General features: G+C 38.2%; 2 protein-coding genes across 7 annotated transcripts in view; one reads left to right on the top strand and one right to left on the bottom strand.

Annotated features, from left to right (window-relative positions):
- The window catches only part of LOC128613563 (collagen alpha-6(VI) chain-like), a 44,309-nt gene extending 28,545 nt beyond the window's left edge, over positions 1-15,764 (top strand). The window contains exons 26-39 of the mRNA XM_053634451.1: positions 1,074-1,136; positions 1,249-1,299; positions 1,442-1,477; positions 4,344-4,406; positions 4,503-4,565; positions 4,650-4,685; positions 4,770-4,806; positions 4,926-4,937; positions 5,056-5,549; positions 5,671-5,767; positions 5,918-6,583; positions 10,054-10,162; positions 14,597-14,733; positions 15,273-15,764. Coding sequence (XP_053490426.1) covers positions 1,074-1,136; positions 1,249-1,299; positions 1,442-1,477; positions 4,344-4,406; positions 4,503-4,565; positions 4,650-4,685; positions 4,770-4,806; positions 4,926-4,937; positions 5,056-5,549; positions 5,671-5,767; positions 5,918-6,583; positions 10,054-10,162; positions 14,597-14,733; positions 15,273-15,454 — 2,046 coding nt within the window. The 3' untranslated portion in view covers positions 15,455-15,764. The remainder of the gene's footprint in view (positions 1-1,073; positions 1,137-1,248; positions 1,300-1,441; positions 1,478-4,343; positions 4,407-4,502; positions 4,566-4,649; positions 4,686-4,769; positions 4,807-4,925; positions 4,938-5,055; positions 5,550-5,670; positions 5,768-5,917; positions 6,584-10,053; positions 10,163-14,596; positions 14,734-15,272) is intronic.
- Positions 15,765-16,290: 526 nt separating this feature from the next.
- LOC128613531 (uncharacterized) lies at positions 16,291-20,960 on the bottom strand. 6 transcript variants are annotated; one of them, XM_053634432.1, is made up of 3 exons: positions 19,960-20,960; positions 19,761-19,857; positions 16,291-16,640 (listed from the first exon to the last, which is right to left on the bottom strand). In XM_053634432.1, the coding sequence occupies exons 1-2, from the start codon at positions 20,676-20,678 to the stop codon at positions 19,770-19,772; spliced, it is 807 nt and encodes a 268-aa protein (XP_053490407.1). In that variant the 5' UTR covers positions 20,679-20,960; the 3' UTR covers positions 16,291-16,640; positions 19,761-19,769. The 6 variants fall into 6 exon arrangements, with proteins under 6 accessions (XP_053490407.1, XP_053490414.1, XP_053490375.1 ...); XM_053634439.1 differs by having other exon boundaries at positions 16,291-16,613; XM_053634400.1 differs by having other exon boundaries at positions 16,293-16,640; positions 19,761-20,958.
- Between the last annotated feature and the right edge of the window lie 1,935 nt (positions 20,961-22,895).

Raw genomic sequence — 22,895 nt, 5'->3', positions numbered from 1 at the left:
CGTTCCAGACAACTGGAAATGTTATGAATCAACCTGGAAGAGGACGTGTGTCTATATTGTCTCAACACTCTGTAAAGAAGATGGTTTGACTGGCCAAAAAATCAACAAGGATCACAGCTGGAGAATTGCAGAAGTTAGTTGCATCTTAGGGTCAGAAAGTCTCCAAAACTACAATCCAAATTCACCTACATCACCACAAGTTGTTTGGAAGGGTTTCAAGAAAAAAGCCTCTACTCTCATCCAAAAACAAACTCAAGCACCTTCAGTTTGCCAGACAATACTGGAACTTCAAATGGTATCGGGTTCTATGGTCAGATGAAACTAAAATAGACCTTTTTAGCAATAAACACCAGAGGTGGTTTTGGCGCACACAGAGAGGTAGCCATATGGAAAAGTACCTCATGCCCACGGTTAAATATGGTGGTGGCTCTTTAATGTTTTGGAGCTGTTTATCTGCCAGAGGACCTGGACATTTTGTTAGGATACATGGCATCATGGACTATCATGAACTTAATATCAACAGATATTAAATGAAAACCCGACAGCCTCTGCCAGAAAGTTTAAAATGGGCCGTGGTTGGATCTTCCAGCAGGACAATGATCCAAAACATACATCAAAATCAACACAAAATCAAGGTCCTGCCATGGCTATCCCAGTCCCCTGCCTTGAAACCCATAGAAAACCTGTGGGGTGAACTGAAGAGGAGAGTCCACCAGAGTGGACCTCGAAATTTGAAGGATCTGGAGAGATTCAGTATGGAGGAATGATGTCAGATCTCTTGCCATGTTTTCTCCAACCTCATCAGGCATTATAGGAGCTTTTATCTTGACAACTGGAGGTAGCACAAAGTATTTACTAAAAGGTTGCCAATAATTGTGGCACACCTATATTTAACTAAAATATATATATTTTATATATTTTACACTATGTGTGTGTGTGTGTGTGTGTGTGTGTATATGTATATATATATATATATATATATATATATATATATATATATATATATATATATATATATATATATAATTTCATTTTTTAATTGGATCTATGTACAAGTCCATGTTTTTGTGCAGGGTCAGCCAGGGGAACCTGGCAATAAAGGAGCAGCTGGGCCACTAGGGAGCAGAGGCTTTCCAGTAAGTGTGAGGTGCAGTTTATTGATGGCAGAGGCTGATAAAATAACAATATGTATTTTAAGTCATATCAAACTATGTTTCACTGTTAGTTGTCACTGTACCTCCTCAACAGGGAAATGATGGTCAAGATGGATATGGGTTATCAGGACCTAAAGGACAGAAGGTTATATTCCACCCATATATTATTAACTATATATTAATGTTTGTTCCACCCAGTACTGTTTATCAGTAAAACTTGAAATTTATTTCTTTATGGTACAACTTGACTTTCTAAACAAAATACTACAATTTCTACCTGCTCACAGGGAGATCGTGGTTTTCCAGGATATCCTGGACTACAGGTAAGTTTTCTTTTAAAAATGACTTTTTATAGAGTTCAGACCTAATTTGTTACAGGTTCATGAAACATTTTTACCAGTGCTGTTGTTAAAATACAATTTTACATGGAGCTTAGGCCTATATTCTTTAGCAATTGGAAGCCTCTATTCTATGTATTAGATCCCTTTTTTTGTTCGTTTGTTTTTTAGGCACAGGACAGGTCTTCCCAGTGTCCATCCATCTACAAAATATACAATAGTTATTGAATTGAATTGAATTATTAGTAATTGCTGACAGCATTAGTATACATCTTAAGCTACTTCTTAGTTCCAACCCCAAACTTAGAGTTGGAATGAATTCGAATTGGATTACAGGGAAATAGAATGCAAGCCATTCAGGTGGCTGCCGGATAGGCTTACATATTTGGGAATTAACACTGTTTTTCTTTAAATTTGGACGAATTTTCAGATTTACATTATTGGTTTTCTGTTACAATTTGTTAGATAAGAGACACCATACAGATGGTGTAGCTTAACACTCATATCTAGTGCCTAATTGCATAGATTTAGTCGTGAGTGCTAAACCTTCTGTCAGCTTAGGCATTTGTTTACTACTAGACTGACCTGTTCTCGGTTTATACAGCAGCATTTCTTTGATAATAACTGAAGGATTCATTTTATTTGTTTTAATTTATGGGTTTGTGTTGGCTTACTTTTTTATTTTTCATATCCTTTAAATAATACTAATAACATAAACTGACTGGTTTTCACAAAATGTTCTCAATGGTTGGCAACTCTTAGTCCCTTAGCATGAGGATGTGTTTTTGCTAGAGACTACAAAGCACTGCAATGCTCTGGATAAATGCATCTGCTAAATACTGTACACAATGGGAATCTGAACTATAATCTGAACTGGACAATATAATCCATATTTAAAAGTGCAGAAATCCATGCAAATTATATGTGCTGTATATATATCCTAACCCTAACCCTAAGTGAGTGTTTACATTGGTTAGTCTCGTTATGCGTAAATTGACACTTTTTTTAATTACAGGATTTTCATAAATACCTAATTTCTTCTGTAAACTCGTACAGTACGAATGATAAATCCTTTCAAATACAGCTCGATAAATGAAGCCCAATGTTTGGATTTGTCATGGGACTGAAACATTTTGTTAGAGATTGTAATGGAATTTGGAAAATATTCATTATCAATATTCATCACTTTCATTTAGGCTTTCAAAATACACACCTTTTGCACATTATTCTTTATTCTGCCACATCTGAGATTCAGAACAAACCCCCTCTATAACCAAATGGGCCAGCTTTTCTGTCTACTACTTTAAAAGTTTTTTTTTTTTTCTAATTTTTAATTCCAAAGTATGGGATTCTTGTTGTAAAGAAATTTTTTAGAACTTTTCTATTAAATCTATCTTGGATATTTTACAGAATTTTAACCTGTTTAGCTGGCTAACAGAAACATGGCCTATATAACATCAGATGCAGCAGAGTCAAACACAGCATTAAAAAGTCAGGAGGAGAATAAGGCTGAGAACCATAATGTTTGGCAAGACTTCATAAATGAATAAGGGAAAGAACTTTGCACTCTTTGAGAGTCAGTATGTGAACTGGAAGTGTTATGGCAGTGGTCACATTAGAATTCTGGAGATTTTGTCCTCTGTTGGCAGGGAGTGGTAGTGTCATGAGTTGGTATTAAGGACCTAAGACACTGTATGCACTTATTGTGTATTATTATGCATCTAGTATAAAGTAATATAAGTCATATTATCTATTTTTTTTACTTAATAACAATAATAATATATCATTATTAATTTTACCTTATATTTTGCTCATATGGTAACATACAACTGCATAAAATGGTAATGTATGTTGAACATTGTTTGTTTATGTATCTTTACTATATTGGTGGTGTTTTAATTTGGAGGTTCTCTTATGCAGATTATTTCATAAAAATAAAATGTAGGCTATGTAAATAAACAAATAGTCCAGGTGTATCAAAACACCTTATAAATTCAGATTGTAAAAGCATGTAAAATTAGTAGATATGACCAGTGTCACGTTTCGTAACGCAACGGAGATAAGGTAGGATGCAGGCGCAGGTTGAACAACAGTTTTATTTAAAAAGTGACAGGCAGACAAATCCAAAACGTGATCCAAAAACGTAATCCAGTAACATGCAAGGTTCAGGCGATCGGCAAACAGGCATAAACGAGGCAAGGCAGGAATTAAAGTCGTGGTCTCGGGATACAGGGTCGATATACCAAACATGAAACATAAACAACAGCGAGGGACTGGTAGTGGAGAAATCAGCGTGAACTTAACAAACGAAACTAAACATGACATGAACTATGGACTATGGACTATGGACTATGGACTAAGACTCGAAAGATGAAACTATGGACTGTGGTTATCTATAAGGACTCTAAACTAATCTACTATCTAACTCATTTAATATTCCGCATTGTGTGCTGGGAGGCGCGCGGTATATATGCGGAGATAATCAGCGTTGTAATGGCTGACGGCTGAGGGCAATTCAGACACACGTGAAACTACAACCAATGACAGAACGGGGAGGAGACATGACAGAAACATAAACAAATGCACGTGTCGAAATGTCACGATTGTCCACAAGGGAAAAGCAGGTGCTCGCGCACCTGCTCGTGCACGCGCGCTCACATGCTCCACAGCGCGCTGCTTACAGGGGAACTCGTGACAACCAGTATGTAGGATACTATTTCTTAATACAGTAAAATATATAGACTTCCCTGTGACTGACTGTGGAGATAACTGGTAGCAACAGATATTCTAAACCCTGTTCTAAGGTAGTTCAGTGACACTATCAGTAATAATCTTTTATTTTTATACTCAGGGTCAAACTGGAGATCCTGGGAGAAATGGAGATGATGGTCCTAAAGGCAACAGAGGAAGAGGGGTAAGAATACTGTAGTTGACATTAATGAGCCATAACTAATAATAGTTCCTTTCTCTGATTGGTTATTTTGCTCAAAATTGGCCTGATGTATTACAGGGAAATTCAGGCAGGCAGGGAGAAGAGGGTGACCCCGGTGATGTCGGACCACCTGGTCACAGGGTTTGTGAGCTTTAATAACATTATTCATTATATTTGAAAATTTACTATTAATTTAATTAATATTCCTTATATTTTCACTAAAAGGGCCATAAAGGACCACCAGGAACAAGAGAAATGTCTGTAAGTTCAAGCCTTTTTTGCTTTTCAGGGGTCACTGATCCATTTCTTTCTGCCGTCTATGACTATTGGCTTGTATTTTTTTAGACTTGTCAACTGATCGACTACGTACGCAACAACTGTGGTAATGTTTCATAATACTGTACTTGGATTCACTGTATCCCTAAAAATTTTTAGTAAATTGCATTAAATTAGAAGTTTATATTCTTTTTAACTGTAATTTACCATTTTTTACTCCCACAGTCTGCTGTAAAGGTAGGTCTCTTACTCTTTTTTGCTATGCAACACACCATTAAAAAGAATGATAAAGATTCAATGTTTAAAAGAACATCAGTAAACATATCTCTCTTCTTTGGCATGTCTGCACCTCTAGATAAAGCAGCTTGCCCTGTCTACCCCACTGAACTGGTGATTGGTTTGGACATGTCTGATGACGTGACTCCTGCATTATTTGATAGCATGTACGCGACTCTTCTTTCTCTGCTGGACAGCATCAATATCACTGAAAACAACTGTCCCACAGGGACACGAGTGGCTGTGGTCTCTTACAGTTCTAACACCAAGTACCTCATCCGTTTTTCTGACCATCGTCATAAGAAGGACTTGATTGAAGCTGTGAAGAACATCCCTCTGGAACGTACATCCAACAGACGCAACATTGGTGCAGCCATGCGCTTTGTGGGCAGAAATGTCTTCAAACGTATTCGTCAGGGTGTTCTGATCAGGAAGGTGGCGATCTTCCTCTCTGGTGGACAGTCCCAGGATGTGACATCCATAACCACGGCTGTTCTAGAATACAAGGCTCTGGATATAAACCTTGGTGTTATTGGTTTTAGGGATACTCCTAATGTTCAGCGTGCTTTTGAGGTAATATAAAATGTTAACAGTCTGAAGTGATGTCTGAGGCAGATGAAGCCTGATGATGATCAGGTTGATTGCTGTGATGCACCTTTTATCAACTTTCCTTCTGTTCTGTGTTGTAATAAAGGCTGATGAGACAGGAAGTTTTATTTTGTCTGTGCTGGGCAAACCAGATACCCAGAGTGCAGCCCTTGAAAAGATCCAGCGATGTATCATCTGCTTTGGTAATATGTAAAATAAGTTGATATTGATCTGAATAATACATTTTCATGTGATCTAATAAAAAGTAAAAAGCAGGATGACACTTAGTCAGGAATAAAGACCATATGGAGAGGATTAATAACAGGGTTTTATTTTATCTGCTGTCTTCTCAGATCCTTGCAATCCAGCTAGAGATTGTCCCAAGTCCAGTGAGTTGACCATTCCAGAGCAGGTAAATGTGGACCTGGCATTGCTGGTGGATGGTTCCCGCAGCATCCAGGCAGATCAGTATGAGGGCGTGAAGCAGGTGTTGGGCACTGTGTTGGACCAGCTTGTAGTGAGCCGTCAGCCCAGCAAAGCTGACAGACAGGCACGGGTGGCGCTTTACCAGCAGAGTTCATCATACAGAGAGGCCCAGGCTCCAGTCAAGCAGATCTTCACTTTCCAGCAGTTCCAAGACCGCAACCTGATGAAGCAGAGTATCTTCAAAAATCTACAGCAGACTGGTGGCTACTCCAGGCTGGGTCATGCCATGGAATTCGTAATCATGCAGGGTCTTCTCACTGTTTCCAAGCCTCGAAAAAACAAGATGGTGCTGCTTATAGTTGGAGGAGAAACCGATTCTGATATAGCAAAACTGGACTTTATCTCCATGAAAGCAAAGTGTCAGGGTGTGGTGCTTTTCACTCTTTTAGTCGGGGATCATTTTAACAGCACTCAGGTGGAGGAGCTTGCCAGCTTTCCCACAGAGCAGCACATAGTTCACTTGGGCCATGTAAAGCAAGGAGACCAAGAGTACACTCGGCGCTTCATAAGGACTTTCCTACACATTCTGAGCCGTAAGCGAAATTTGTGATTCACAAAAATATTTTGGTATTAGTACTAGGGCTGTCAATTTCATTTTCGTAAATAATTAATGCACACTTTCTGTGATTAATCACATATTTCATCACATTGACATTTCATGAAAAACCATAAACTGTAAGTATATAACTCCAAGAGTATTGTTTATTTTAATCACAGATCTTAATATAGAGAGAAAAAAAACACCCACAAAAATCAATCAGGATAAAGCCTGCAAAACAGAAGATTTTTGACTATAATAGATGCCTGATAAACAGTAGTGCAAATTATTTGGATTCACTACTATTCCAATAAAAATATTTTATATAATATATAACATTAATAATAAAAAAGGGAGTGTTGGAGCTTGAACCTCCATACTTTTGCTCAGTAACTCAACCCCTTATAAACTGAGGATGAGGGTGTTCTGCTAAATGCTGTAAACATAATAGATATAAGGAATTTAAACTTGCCTGTATATTCCATATATAAAAGCACAATGATCCAGCCAATTATATGATTTGAAGTCAATTCGAGGTTTAAATCTTATGCGCAAATTTATTCACACTCAGGAGCTGAACATTTTTCAAAATTTACAGGATTTTCGTGAATGCCAAATTTCTTGTGTAAGAGTCCATACTAACGATTTACACATAAATCCGGTCATATCCAGCTTTTATAAATGAGGCCCATTATTGCTTATTAGTGCAATAAATAAGATAATGGAATTAAACACATGTATTTCCAGTAGCAGTTCTTGTTCTTGTAATTGGCTCAAATAAAACTCTTTTAATTTTCAAATGGTGCAGAAACACAACAGTTGTTCATGAACTTTCTGTGTAATGCACAGCCATGCTAATGTACACTACATGGCCAAAAGTATGTGGAGACCTAACTATCACACTCATACAGTGCATCCGGAAAGTATTCACAGCGCTTCACTTTTCCCACATTTTGTTATATTATGTTATTCCAAAATAGATTAAATTCATTATTTTCCTCAAAATTCTACAAACAATACCCCATAATGACAACATGAAGAAGTTTGTTTGAAATCTTTGCGAATTTATTAAAAATATAAAACAAAAAACCACATTTAAATATGTATTCACAGCCTTTGCCATGACACTCAAAATTGAGCTCGGGTGCATCCTGTTTCCACTGATCATCCTTGAGATGTTTCTACAACTTGATTGGAGTCCACCTGTGGTAAATTCAGTTGATTGGACATGATTTGGAAAGGCACACACCTCTCTATATAAGGTTCCACAGTTAACAATGCATGTCAGAGCACAAACCAAGCCATGAAGTCCAAGGAATTGTCTGTAGACCTCCAAGACAGGATTGTACCGAGACACAGATCTGGGGAAGGGTACAGAAACATTTCTGCAGCATTGAAGATCCCAATGAGCACAGTGGCCTCCATCATCTGTAAATGGAAGAAGTTTGGAACCACCAGGACTCTTCCTAGAACTGGCCAAACTGAGTGATCGGGGGAGAAGGGCCTTAGTCAGGGAGGTGATCAAAAACCCAATGGTCACGCTGACAGAGCTCCAGCATGTCTCTCTGGAGAGAGGAGAACCTTCCAGAAGAACAACTATCTCTGCAGAACTCCATCAATCAGGCCTGTATGGTAGAGTGGCCAGACAGAAGCCACTCCTCAGTAAAAGACACATGACAGCCCGCCTGGTGTTTGCCAAAAGGCACCTGAAGGTCTCTCAGACCAAAGATTGAGCAAAGATGGAACTCTTTGGCCTGAATGGCAAGCGTCATGTCTGGAGGAAACCAGGCACCACTCATCACCTGGCCAATACCATCCCTACAGTGAAGCATGGTGGTGGCAGCATCATGCTGTGGGGATGTTTTTCAGCGGCAGGAACTGGGAGACTAGTCAGGATCGAGGGAAAGATGAATGCAGCAATTTACAGAGACATCCTTGATGAAAACCTGCTCCAGAGCACTCTGGACCTCAGACTGGGGTGAAGGTTTATCTTACAACAGGACAATGACCCTAAACACACAGCCAAGATAACAAAGGAGTGGCTACAGGACAACTCTGTGAATGTCCTTGAGTGTCCCAGCCAGAGCCCAGACTTGAACCAGATTGAACATTTCTGGAGAGCTCTGAAAATGGCTGTGCACCGACGGTCCCCATCCAACCTGATGGAGCTTGAGAGGTCCTGCGAAGAAGAATGGGAGAAACTGCCCAAAAATAGGTGTGCAAGCTTGTAGCATCATACTCAAAAAGACTTGAAGCTGTAATTGGTGCCAAAGGTGCTTCAACAAAGTATTGAGCAAAGGCTGTGAATATTTATGTAAATGTGCTTTTTTGTTTTTAATTTTTAATAAATTTGCAAAGATTTCAAACAAACTTCTTATGGGGTATTGTTTGTAGAATTTTGAGGAAAATAATGAATTTAATCCATTTTGGAATAAGGCTGTAACATAACAAAATGTGGGAAAAGTGAAGCGCTGTTAATACTTTCCGGATGGAATGTATGTGTATACTGAACAACCCATTCTAGTGTTGGTCCCCCTGTTGTTATTACAGCCTCCACTATTCTGGGAAGACTTTGCACTAGATTTTGGAGCGTGGCTTTGTGGATTTGTGCTCATTCAGCCACAAGACTGTTAGTGAGGTCAAGAGCATTATGATGGGTGAGGAGGCCTGGCATGTATTTGGTGTTCCAATTCATTCCAAAAGTGTTCAGTGGAGTTAAGGTCAGGGTACATCATGTCTTTATGGAGCTTGCTTTGTGCACAGGGGCATTGTCATGTTGGAACATGTTTGCGCCACTTAGTTCCAGTGAAGGGAAAATTTTATGTTACAGCATACAATGGCATTCAATACAATTGTGTGCTTCCAACTTTGTGGCAACATATGGGTGCAGTGGTCAGGTGTCCGCATACTTTTGGCCATATCGTGTAATTTTGGTCGCTAAAATGCGTCCAGTAGTCATCAATCAATGCCGACTTAGTCTTGTCTGCTCCTTGACTCACCTTAGCGGTTTTCACACTTTTTGAAATTATAGGTGTAATTAAGTGGTGTCTTAAAAATCTGTTAATGTTTTAAAATGAAAAGAACTGTCTAAAATCTTTGATTTCTTCTCAGTCAATTTTCTCAATTTTAAATGTCTGCAGTACGGTAACCACAAAATCATAACCACATGCTTAACAACCTGACTACAGTAAATATTGCCTATGATTATAAAATGCACTTTTAAAAGTGCGTTGTCCTAGTGGCTGTGTCTACCTTAGTAGCATATACTGTAACAAAGGCTGTGCATTAATGCAATTAAAAATAATAGCATGATATGATTTTAAAATTAACTGTATGCATTAATGCATTATTTTTGACAGCCCTAATTAAAATGAAAGTGCTCTCTTACCCTCCTTTTGTTTCATGCTCTCAGATATTGTATGGGTGTATGGTTGAGTTGGGTTTGTTCTGATTTTATGAATACAGGGGATATGAACACCTACCCTGCTCTGATGCTAAGAAAACAATGTGAGAGTCTTCAGCAAGGTCATGTCCTTGATGTCTCTGAGGTTACTAAGAGGCCACCCACTGAAAGGTAATATTACAAAACTCCTCCATTTTATATTTTCTCTGTTTTTTGATGCTCTGCCAGACCTTTACTGCAGCTGTCTTCAGTTCCTACTTTTTCAATTCCTAATTTTGCCTTCAGTTTTACCTTCAGTAACTGAAATGCATGCTCAATTGTATTCAAGTCAGATGTCTAGCCAGAAAACTTGGCCATTGCAGGACATTCTCCTTCTTTTTACTCCTTAAAAAAACTCTTTGGTTGCTTTTGAGGTATGCTTTGGATCATTGTCTATCTCACTGTGAAGAGCCAACCAGTGGGTTTTATGCATTTGAAATATAGCCCTATACACTTCAAAATTCCTCCTACTGTTTTTGTCAGCAGTCACATCATCAGTTAATGCATGGGAACCAGTTTCAATGGATTTCATACATGCCCATGCCATAAGATGAGGCTGTACGCTTTGAATTATGAGCAGTTGAAAACGTCAATGATTGTTGACACAGATACACCTGCTAACTATTGTGAAGGTCTATTTTTCTACCAGGGAAGGAATTCTTTCAACCACAATTGGTTTTGGTAGTCTTCCAGTCTTTGTGATGTTTCTAAGCTCACAACTGCATTCTTTCTTTTAAAGAAGGTACCAAATAGTTCATTTTGCCTAGGGCTGAAACTAACGATTATTTTCATAATCGAATAATCAGCCAATTATTTTTCTGATTAATCGTTTGGGGGGGGCAAACTTTCAGTGCCATTTTTTCATTTATTTAAAATAAAATCCACCAACTGAGTGTTACAAATATACAACATGCAAATATAAACACTCATATAAAACTTTACGTTAACACAACTGTCTGTCAATTTTATGTGTGTGTGTGTGTATATATATATATATATATATATATATATATATATATATATATATATATATATATATATACACATACACACACACATACACACACACATACATACATACATACATACATACATACATACAACCCCAATTTCAGTAAAGTTGGGACGCTGTGTAAAATGTATATAAATGCAAATAAAAACAGAATGCAATGATTTTCGAATGTCATAAACATATATATTTTTCAAAATGGAACATAGAAAACATATCAAATGTTTAAACTGAGTAAATGTACCATTTTAAGAAAAAAATAAGGTAAACTTGAAATTGATGGCTGCAACACATCTCAGAAAAGTTGGGATGGGGCAACAAAAGGCTGGAAAAGTAAGTGTTACTAAAAAGAAACAGCTGGAGCTTAATTGGCAACAGGACAGTTACATAATTGGGTATAAAAAGAGTATCTTAGAGAGGCAGAGTCTGTCAGAAGTAAAGATATGCAGATAGTCACCATTCTTCAAAAAAATTTGTGTCTACAATTTGTGGACCAATTTCAAAATTTTCAGACTGAGATAAGTGAATTGTTTCATTGCATTGTTTCATTATCTTTTGAGAGCAAAACATCAGCTTGTAGGTCTTTCAAAATGTCAACACCAGTTATCGTGCCTACAGTGTTTTTGCCAACCCAGAATTCAGTCCAATAAACATTATCAGAGTCTGCAAGAGTGAGAGGGACAGGAACAGATTTATGATGCACATTTTTGCCGTTTATACCTTCTATGTACAAAGAATCAGATATGGTTTCAAAAGGAATATTTGTGATAGACACTGTTGCTCCTGTATCGATCAAGGCTATGCGAAACTGGCATCCTAACAATGCATGAACAAAAGGTCGAGGATCACAAGATCACAAGAACCGGAGGCCACTGACCCATAATCCTCACCTAACAATTTTCTGTTTCACAAGCTCACTCTCAGACAGAGTGGCAGCTTCCTTCTATGTTTATTTCTTCCCTCTGGGTCTTTTACAGAATCTAGCCAGATGGCCAAATTGTCACATTTTACACTTTGGACTTGGTTTAGAACAATCACGGGACATGTGTCCTCGCTGGCCACATCGAAAACATTCTATGTCATTTGGTGGATTTGTTTCAGCCTCAACTAAAGCAGCTGATGCTACCGTTTGATCATCATGAGCTTGTAAACGGCTCCAGCTTACAGTATAGCACACCACTGAAGCAGTGTGTCCCAGTTAACAGAGCCACTGCTAAGCAGTTCTCTTTATTCTTTTGACAGTGCGCTTGTGGCAGATTCAATCACAATAGCTGAATCGTAATCTTCTTCATTATCATTTGCAGCACAGTAATTTTCATACACTGCACAGAAACACTCAACATATTCTAATTGGTTTTCACCCATTTTCTGTTTAACTTGAGTCACATTTATCCAGGGAAATGATCCCTGAAAGCAGCCCCCACCTCTGTTTCTCCTATCATTGTCAGACCATCTGACTGGAGCAGCCGAAGCCATTCCCTTGGGTGTGAATACACTCCACTCTCTGGGGATGAGAGAAAGGATTCTGACCTCTGGATCTGTGTTAACTTTTGCTTGCATGATAGGAAGTTCTGTGGTGCCTAATAAGGGGGAGGGATACTTGCAGCAGCAATGTTCAATAACATGTGCTTCATTGTAAGGCCTATGAGTCTGGTTATCAGTCTGTGGGGTGGTGCTTAAGGCAGCAGCTGCTTGAACCGTCTGAGAAGAGAGCTCTGTAGCAGAGGAAACAGAGAACCAGCAATGGCTTGCAATTCATGGTTCTGTTTGCTCTTTTAAAAACCACTTCAAGCCCTTTACTCAAACTTCTAAGATCACAACCCATGTCAATTCCAGTGATCTCTGCCATGTTATCACATTTGGTAATAAGGTTGTACCATCCCTCAGTTCCTTCTGGGATTTTTCCTTCGGGGGTTAATGGCACCCCACCCGTCTCACAAATCCAAGAATAAGCACAAATGGCTAGAAATTGGAATTTTACTGGTTCTTTCTTTGTTTCTAGCAATTCAAGTTGTTGTTTAATTTTCCAATCAGAATCAAAACCCTGACTAACCATTTTCTTAATGAGCTCTGAAAATTTATTTCAAGTGAGAGCTTCAGAACAGAGCTGTTTACAGCATTTGCTCTCTTCTCTCTTCTGTCAAATGGCTTAATCTGTCAGCCATATCTTGGTCACATTTAAAACCCACAAGAAATGTTAGCAGCAAAAGATTGAGGCGGTGAACTTTTAACAACAGTACTTGACTTCTGCTGATGGAACAACAAAGTATACTCCAAATTTGACATATTACGATATTACAGTTATTTATTATTACAATAATTGTATACTTATGTCTATCCCTCAAGTTCTAGAGACGTCTCAAGATAATCAAAACTAACAAGATACACCTAAGCTGAATTTGGTGTGCCATAAGGGTATGAATGAAATAAGGGTGCTAAATGAGATATTTCACGTTTTGATTTCTAAAAATGTTTTCACTTTATCATAATGGAATATTGTGTGTAGGAATGCAGGAAGCTGTTTTAAGTTGCAGGTGCAGGAATTTAAGCAGTATGGGGTGTGCATTATGATGTCCCAGTCAAATATTTAGCCTTTTTTATATCAGAAATTGTGTCTTGATCAATATGAATTATACCACATCACATTTGAATTCTTGAATTAGGTGTTAATTTATTTTCTAAAACATCATAGCTATGCATGTTTATAACATTAAAAAAAATATGTTAAATATGTTTATATTAATGTAATTTATGTTCCTAACAGCTCATTCAAATGGATTTGTATGATGGACACTCCAAATAATCTAAGCCTATTCAAACATTAAAAATGTGTTTTTATTTAACAAAGAAAACCATATAATCATTGATATGGTGAAGTTTTCTGTTAGGAGACCATTTATGGAAAGAGTGTCTAATGTCAGTGCCAACACTGAAGTGAGATTCTATAGCACTTACATTAAAGTAGCTATATACAGTTGTTTTCAAACATAAAGCAAAAATATCTTAGGTTTTTCAATCACAAAACCTTGGACCATTTGACAGTATGGAAAGATTTGCTCCAGTTGCACAACTTGAAGTTATGATTTGCATCTAGATTACTGAGATTAAATCAAAACTGGTTTCACCTAGATTCAGTAAAACTGCCAGGAAGGTTAATGCTCAAACAAATAAACTGCCTTTATTCACTGACTAAACTGCATCTTTGCCTGCTATGTAAAGTAGTACTGCAGGCATTAAATAAGTAGTAGTAGCCATGGCAATACTGGCAATATTAACAATGGTGGCCCTAAGTTACGTTGAATAAATATCAATTAAAACATTATACACTTATCATATGCACACTTGTCAAAAGGCAGTCACATTGTGAAGTCAGGCACATTAAGTTTTATCCAAGGATTTAGTTTGTACCCATTATTTCTTATTTAAGTTATATTATAATGCTTGCATTAGTACTTCTTATTATATAATTGATTTTTTTTTTAATTAACTTCTGTTTAACAAATCAGGAGCACGTGTACTGAAAGACAACATTAATAAAAGAAGTACCTTTTCCTCAGGATCCCTCCCCCAAGAATAGTTTACCCTGAGAATTCAGGGGAAGAATATGAGGAGACGGAAGAAGAGACAGAATATGCTGAACAGACAGGGACACAGATGGAGTATGAAAATTTGGACCTGCTGACTCTAGGACATGGTAAAGCACATTCATTTTTATTGTGGAATTGAGCATGTATAAAAAATTTAATTAAATTAAATTTCAAAAAACATCTATTATGACAACAGTAATTTTACTACACCTCAAGTGTTGGAGTTTATATCACAACAGACATAGGCTTACAGTTTAAATCAGTATGAAGAGACTGTATGAGATTTGTGTATGAACATGAGTAGTACAAATGTGAGCAGTTGTAGTGTGATTCCTGTGTCCTGCATGCACCATGCATGTTTCTGTACTGTTTTGCTCTTAGCCCAGTGTTTACTGCATATGGACAGGGGCACCATGTGTGGAGAATATGTCAAAGGATGGTACTATGATAGTGTGGACGGTGCATGCTTACACCTCTAGTATGGCAATTGTGATGGTAACAGCAACGGTTTTTGCTACAGAAATTGAATGTTTCATGGCATGTGTCATCTGTATCCATAAACACTGCAATATCAACAGTATCATTGTTATATAACTTAACTGTAAAGCATTCCTACTAACTCTTCTCTCCTTGTCTCCCCTTCCAGATAAGTGCTATCTGAAAAAAGACACAGGGCCCTGCAGGAACTATGTAATCAAATGGTTCTATGACCAAGAGCTGAACAAATGCTCTCGCTTTGTTTATGGAGGATGTGATGGGAACCTTAACAGATTTGACACTCAGTATGAATGTGAAGCCCACTGTGTAGAGCTTCATACTGTACAGTGACCTTTTCAAATTACTCCTTATTTTCTCTGGCTTTATATGAAATGATGGCACAGTAGGATACAATAATACTTTTATGTGATATCCAAATAACTTGCATACATTAAAGCATCCAGCTTGTTTGCTACCCTACCAGAAGTCTTGTAATAACATTTACTTCCCTCTAATGATAGAGGCATTTTCTTGTTACTGACATTTCTGTTACTATACCTCTGTAAATGAAATGGGACTCACTAGAATCAATATTTCACTTCATTATAAAAGAAAATTCCTATGAAGATGCTCATTCTTTAATAAAGTGAATACTTTTGTGAATTCATATTTCTATGTAGTTACCATTTTAATGAAATGTTTATAGTTTGAAGAAAAATGTTTAATCCAAATTTTGGATATAATTCACACGTTATATATTTATATATTTTTACATTTTTATATCACTGTAATTATAACCATATAAGCACACTTAAACTGTTGGGTTCCCCCAACTACACCAGTATAATATTCCACCTACATTATACCTGCTTATATATTTTTCACTACATCAAATATCTGATATTCTCACAATTAATCACCACAGTTTATGTAAATGTAAAAAAAAGATCAGTGTTTAATGCCTGAATCTGGCAATATCGCGTTGCTTTTCTTCTAATTTGCATGAAGCAAAAAAAAAAGTTCAGCTTTACAGCGTGGCTCGTGTTGCTTTGCCAGTGACCTCTGTAAACATCAGCCTTTCATCAGTAATGAATTCCTTCCGAACACTGAGGGCCTTAAAAAAATAATAATAATAATGATTTTTTTTTTTTTTTTTAATTTTATTTATTTGTATAGCGCTTTTTACAATAGACATTGTCTCAAAGCAGCTTTACAGAAATATCAACATGGTATACAGATATTAAAGGTGCGAATTTATCCCAACTGAGCAAGCCACTGAGTGGCGACGGTGGCAAGGAAAAACTCCCTAAGATGTTTTAAGAGGAAGAAACCTTGAGAGGAACCCGACTCAGAAGGGAACCCATCCTCATCTGGGTAACAACAGATAGTGTGAAAAAGTTCATTATGGATTTATATGAAGTCTGTATGGCCTTAGGAGCAGCCGTAGTCCCAGCAGTCTGGAATTAGAGAAGATTTGAGCTCCATCCAGAGGCAGAAAGGATCTGGATCTCTAGTATCTCCATAAATTCATGTGGGGCTCGGCGAAAGGAGAGAGGGAGAAAAAAGATTATTATGACTGCGAAGTAGTAGAACAGAATCTAGTCAGGGTAGGCTTGAGTAAACAAATACGTTTTAAGCCTAGACTTAAACACTGAGACTGTGTCTGAGTCCCGAACACTAATAGGAAGACTGTTCCATAACTGTGGGGCTCTATAAGAGAAAGCTCTTCCCCCTGCTGTAGCCTTCACTATTCGAGGTACCGTCAAATAGCCTGCATCTTTTGATCTAAGTAGGCGTGGCGGATTATATAAAACCAAAAGGTCGCTTAGATATTGTGGCGCGAGACCATTTAGTGCTTTATAGGTTAATAAAAGTATTTTATAGTTAATGCGAGATTTTACTGGGAGCCAATGCAGTATTGATAATATCGGTGTGATATGGTCGTACCTTCTAGTTCTAGTTAGGACTCTAGCAGCTGCATTCTGGACTAACTGGAGCTTATTTATATTCCTACTGGAACATCCAGACAGTAAGGCATTACAGTAATCTAATCTAGAGGTGACGAATGCATGAACTAGTATTTCCGCATCATGTAGTGACAATATGTTTCTTATTTTAGAAATATTTCTGAGATGAAAGAAGGCTATCCTAGTAATATTATCTACATGAGCATCAAATGATAGGCTGGAGTCAATAATCACTCCAAGGTCTTTAACTGCTGCACATGATGAAACAGAAAGACCATCCAGAGTAACCATGTGATCAGAAAGATTACTTCTAGCTACACGTGGGCCTAATAAAAGTATTTCTGTTTTATCAGAATTAAGTAGAAGGAAGTTAGTTAACATCCAATGTCTAATGTCCTTTACACAATCCTCAGCTTTACTAAGCTTCTGTCTGTCCTCTGGCTTCGCTGAAACATACAACTGTGTATCATCAGCATAACAGTGGAAGCTAATTCCATGTTTACGAATAATTTGACCTAGGGGTAGCATATATAAAGTAAAGAGCAGTGGGCCTAAAACAGAACCCTGTGGAACTCCAAAAGTAACCTCAGTACGCATGGAGAATTCACCATTTACATCTACGAACTGATAACGATCGGTCAGATAAGACCTGAGCCAGGAGAGGACTGTTCCCTTAATACCAACAACATTTTCTAATCTATCAAGGAGAATAGTGTGATCTATAGTATCAAAAGCTGCACTAAGGTCGAGTAACACAAGCAGAGAGACACAACCCTGATCGTAGGTCAGTAGAAGGTCATTTACTACTTTAACTAATGCTGTCTCTGTGCTATGATGAGGTCTAAACCCTGACTGATACATTTCATGAATGTTATTCCTATCTAAGTACGAGCATAACTGCTTTGCTACAACCTTTTCTAAAATCTTAGAGATGAAGGGGAGATTTGATATTGGTCTATAGCTGGACAATTGAGACGGGTCAAGATCAGGTTTTTTAATCAAGGGTTTAATAACTGCTAATTTAAGTGATTTAGGTACATAGCCAGTGCTTAGGGAAGAATTGATTATATTTAGAAGTGGTTCAATTACTCCTGGACAAATCTGTTTAAACAAACATGTAGGTACGGGATCTAGTATGCAAGTTGATGAATTGGCTGAAGAGATTAATGTAGCTAGTTCGGTCTCTCTAAGTGAAGCAAAATACTCTAAACATTGATCTGATATTGCTACATTGTCATGTAATGGGTTTGTTACAGTACTGTCCGGTTTTAATTTAATGGCCTGTATTTCACGTCTAATATTTTCAACCTTATCGATGAAAAATTTCATGAAATCTTCACTGCTATGTAATGATTGAGTGTTTCTCTCTGTAGTGGTTTTATTCCTAGTTAATTTTGCTACTGTGTTGAAAAGGAATCTAGAATTGTTTTTGTTGTCTCCTATTAAGGCGGAGAAATAGATTTTTCTAGCATCGCCAAGAGATTTCCTATATTTCAGTAGGCTCTCCTTCCATGCTGTTTGAAATATCACCAGATTGGTTTGATGCCATTTACGTTCTAATTGTCGAGTTGTCTGTTTTAAGGTTCGCGTTTGATCGTTATACCAGGGTGCTAATTTTTTTTTTCTCTAATTACTTTCCTTTTGAGTGGAGCCACTCTATCTAGCGTGTAGCGGAGTGTTGACTCCAAGCTTTCAGTCGCCTGATCGAGTTCTATGTGATCTGACGGTGATCCAAATCTAATTGATGTTTCTGCGAGGTTATTTATGAAGCTCGGTGCAGTAGCTGATGTGTAGGTACGTTTTACGCGGTAGCGAGGCGAGGTGGAAATATTATGATCAATTCGTATTATGAACGAGATAAGATAATGGTCTGAGACAACTTCAGACTGCGGAAGAATGATAATATTTTCTATACTTAGTCCGTATGTTAGTATGAGGTCAAGAGTGTGACCACCATTATGAGTAGGCCCGATTACGTTCTGATTAATCCCTACTGAATCTAAGATGGACACAACCGCTAATCTTAGAGGGTCTTCCAGGTTATCAAAATGAATATTAAAGTCTCCGACGATTAATGCTTTATCTACAGACACAACCAGGTTTGAGACAAAGTCTGCAAATTCACTAAGAAATTCAGTATATGGCCCTGGGGGTCTGTAAATAATAATTAGAGGAATTGACTTATTTTTTGTGGCTACATAACTTATACTGGTATAAAGAATTTCAAAAGAATTAAATTTATGCTTAGGTTTTTGTGTGACGACTAGATTTTTACTATGGATGAGACCAACACCTCCTCCTCTACCAGTTGAACGAGGCTGATGTACATAACGGTATCCAGGAGGACTGGCTTCATTTAATGCTATGTACTCGTTTGGTTTAATCCAAGTTTCTGTTAAACACATTAAATTACATTCCTGATCAGTAATGATGTCGTTAACAATAAGAGCCTTAGACGCAAGAGATCTAATGTTTAATAGTCCTAGCTTCAGATCAAAAGTGCTGGCTGTGCATTCAATATGATTTAATTTTATGTTAATTAGGTTACGAAGATAGACTTTCCGAGATTTTCTATATATTTGTATAGCTCGGGGAACAGACACAGTCTCTATAGTATGTACTACCGGTGCCGGATTTTTAATTGAACATTGATTATACTGAATGTTGTTATTATTGGAAGATGTACTTACGCTAGGCAGTCACTTGGAGTGTAGCGCCTTGGAAATGTTGTCTGATAGCAGTTCCGCTCCAAGGCTGCTGGGGTGCAGGCCATCAGGACGAAACAACCTAGGACGCTCCCAGAACAGATTCCAGTTATTGACAAACACCAGATTCTGCTCATTACACCAAGAGACTAACCAATCATTTAATGCTAGAAGTCTACTGAACTTTTCTGCTCCACGTCTGTATGTGGGAAGAGGTCCAGAGACGATGATCTTCGCGGTGGGTGATCTGCCTCGTACCGTCTCGATCAGGCTGGAGAAGTCCCTCTTCAGAACCTCCGTCTGCCGCAGCCTGGTGTCGTTCGTCCCCGCGTGCAGCACAACCGCTCCAATGCGCTCGTCCTTCTTCAGGATCCCGGATACCTGCGCAGCGACATCAAGGACACAAGCACCAGAAAAACAGTGTGTGCGCACCTTACCTTTAGATGAGGCTACACGGACGTTCCGCACAATGGAGTCCCCGACGATCACAGCGTTGGGTCTGGTCTGGCGGAGAGGGGCGAAGCGGTTCCTGGTTGGAATCTCGAACACCGGAGGTGGAGAGGGTCCAGCCCGCGCCTTCCGCCGCTGGTTCACCCAAGGCCCGAGGTGTGTTGGCGCCGGCGTGACGGAGACCACGGCTGGGAAAGTCCTAGGTGCACGGTCCCTGCACAGAGAAACACACGGCGTAGAGGGGCTGGGAGTGGAAATACCACGCTGTGTGCTTACCTTGGATATATGGGCAGAGGCACAAGATGTTTCCAGCGCAGTTTGTCGCTCCAGCAGCTGGGCCTGCTTGTCGAGTAGGCCGCGGATCTGCTTCTCCACATCCTCCAGTTCCAGCCGCACCATGTGAAGCTCGAGCGAGTCCTCATCTGCACTCAAAACCGGAGAGACAGCAGACATGTTTGTTTTTTTTTTTTTTTTAAACAGAACAGCGGTAAGTGAGAAATGTGAAACGTAAACAAGGCTAGCGGTAGGTGATGCTAGCGGGCTACGGGCTACAAGCTAGTCGCGGATGTTAAAAAAAAAAAAAAAAAAAAAAAAAAAAACCAGATCAAATTTAGCGACAGCGCAACGTTACGATTGTTTTATCTAAAGTAGTGTCAGTTATATTTATATAACGTAAGGTAAATAATTTTAAAGTATAGAGATTAGAAGAAATTAATGTAATAGCGTTAGCTCGAAGGGTGCTGCTTCCTCAGAGCAGTAATAATTATGATTATGATGATGATGATGATGCAGGGGTTAATATCTAAACCAGGGATGCTAATGATTAATCAACGATTGATTATTTGACATTAATAATTTAATTGATCAAACTTAACGGTGGTCAATTAAGCAAGGTCATCAGTAGAGTGTGTAGTTTTGAGGTGTGTGCTGGTGTTCTGCCGATTTGTGCTATCTTCTCAGATTTTGCTACAGTAGCACGAGTCGATAGCAGAGTTTATCAATTCACACTACTCTGTTAAAAAATGCTACCCAATGTGTTTCCACCTTCAGTTGTGTATATCCTATAATAGTGTAATTCTCACAACATTATGACATTGTTATTGCTTTTTTGTTTAATTATAAACAGGGATAAGTGTACTAGAAGAGTATGGGGAGCATATTTTGATATTTCAAATGAATCAGCAATAATCACATTTGATATAACAACTAAAATAACATTATTGTATATTATATGAAATACATTATATGATTATGAAATATGAATGTGAAATCACTTGGTGTGGTTTCATTTAGAAATGAGGTATCACAAACAAAAGCTGCCACTTCCATAGTTGATCCTATCCCAACCTATTTGTACAAGTCATGTTTTACTTCAATGTGTCCTGTTATCATGAATATAATAAATGACTCACTGTGTACTGGTGTTGTGCCAGCAGCTCTTAAAACTGCTGCTGTAAACCCTGTACTTAAACAGACAAATTTAGACTTGGACAATCTTAACAACCTTCATCCCATTTCTAATCTTCCCTTTCTTGCAAAAATTCTGGAATGTATTGTGGCCTCTCAACTATACACTTATCTCACTATAAACAATCATTTTGAGCCCTTTCAAGCTGGTTTTTGCAAACTCCATTGCACTGAAATGACATTAGTTAAAGTCACACATGGCCTTGAACTCTGGCTGTCTTTCAATTCTGATTCTTCTTGATCTCAGTGCCGCTTTTGACACTGTGTATCATTTTCTCCTACTCACTCGTCTTGAAACAGTATTTGGTGTTACCGACACTGCGTAAACTGGTCAAGATCATCAGCAGTTTGTTTCCTTGGGTGGTTGTAGGTCCAACGTTGGCATAGTTAAATGTGGTGTTTCTCAGGGTTCGATTTTGGGCTCTTTTCTTTTTAGCATTTACGTGTTTCCCCTTGGTCAGCTCTTAACATCTCTTGGTCTTAATTATCATTTTTACACAGATGACACTCACATTTACATCCATTCAAAACCTGTTGATTGTGTGGCTGTTGCCTTTCTTGCATATTGTATTCCTGAGATAAAGGAATGAATGTCTCTAAATTTTCTTTATCTTAACAGTGACAAAACTGAAGTCATGCTCATTGGTACACCCCACCAGCTCCGTAAAGCAGGCCCATTAACCTTAAATATGGATGGCTCTGCTCTGGAATTTAAAACAAAATTAAAGATGATCTTTGATGCAAATTTAACATTTGATCCTCATGTTAAGAATTTAGTTAAAACATCATTCTTTCATCTCAGAAACATTGAAAGACCACACCCCATGTTATCTTTCTCTGTGGCTGAAAGACTGATCAATAGTTTTGTATTCTCCTGAATTGATTATTGTAATGCTTTACTTGTTGGGGTCTCTAAGTCCACATTAATAAGCTAGAATCCTGTACAAGACCAGGACAGGTGATCACATCACTCCTATTTTGGAGTCCTTTGGATCGCCTTTGTGTATATTTTAAAATACTCATGCTTACCTACAAGGCTTTGCATGGCTTGGCCCCTATGTACTTGTCTGATCTTTTAACCCCATCCATCCATCTTCTACCGCTTACTCCTTCTTCAGGGTCACGGGAACCTGGAGCCTATCCCAGGAAGCATCGGGCACAATGCGGGGTACACCCTGGACAGGGTGCCAATCCATCACAGGG

Source organism: Ictalurus furcatus, chromosome 1 (assembly GCF_023375685.1).
Source record: "Ictalurus furcatus strain D&B chromosome 1, Billie_1.0, whole genome shotgun sequence".
NCBI lineage: Eukaryota > Metazoa > Chordata > Actinopteri > Siluriformes > Ictaluridae > Ictalurus > Ictalurus furcatus.
This window is presented reverse-complemented; position numbering and strand designations above follow the sequence as displayed.

Coding starts and splice junctions, on each gene's coding strand:
- LOC128613531 (XM_053634400.1), bottom strand. CDS start 20,678: ATGTCTGCTGTCTCTCCGGTTTTGAGTGCAGATGAGGACTCGCTCGAG.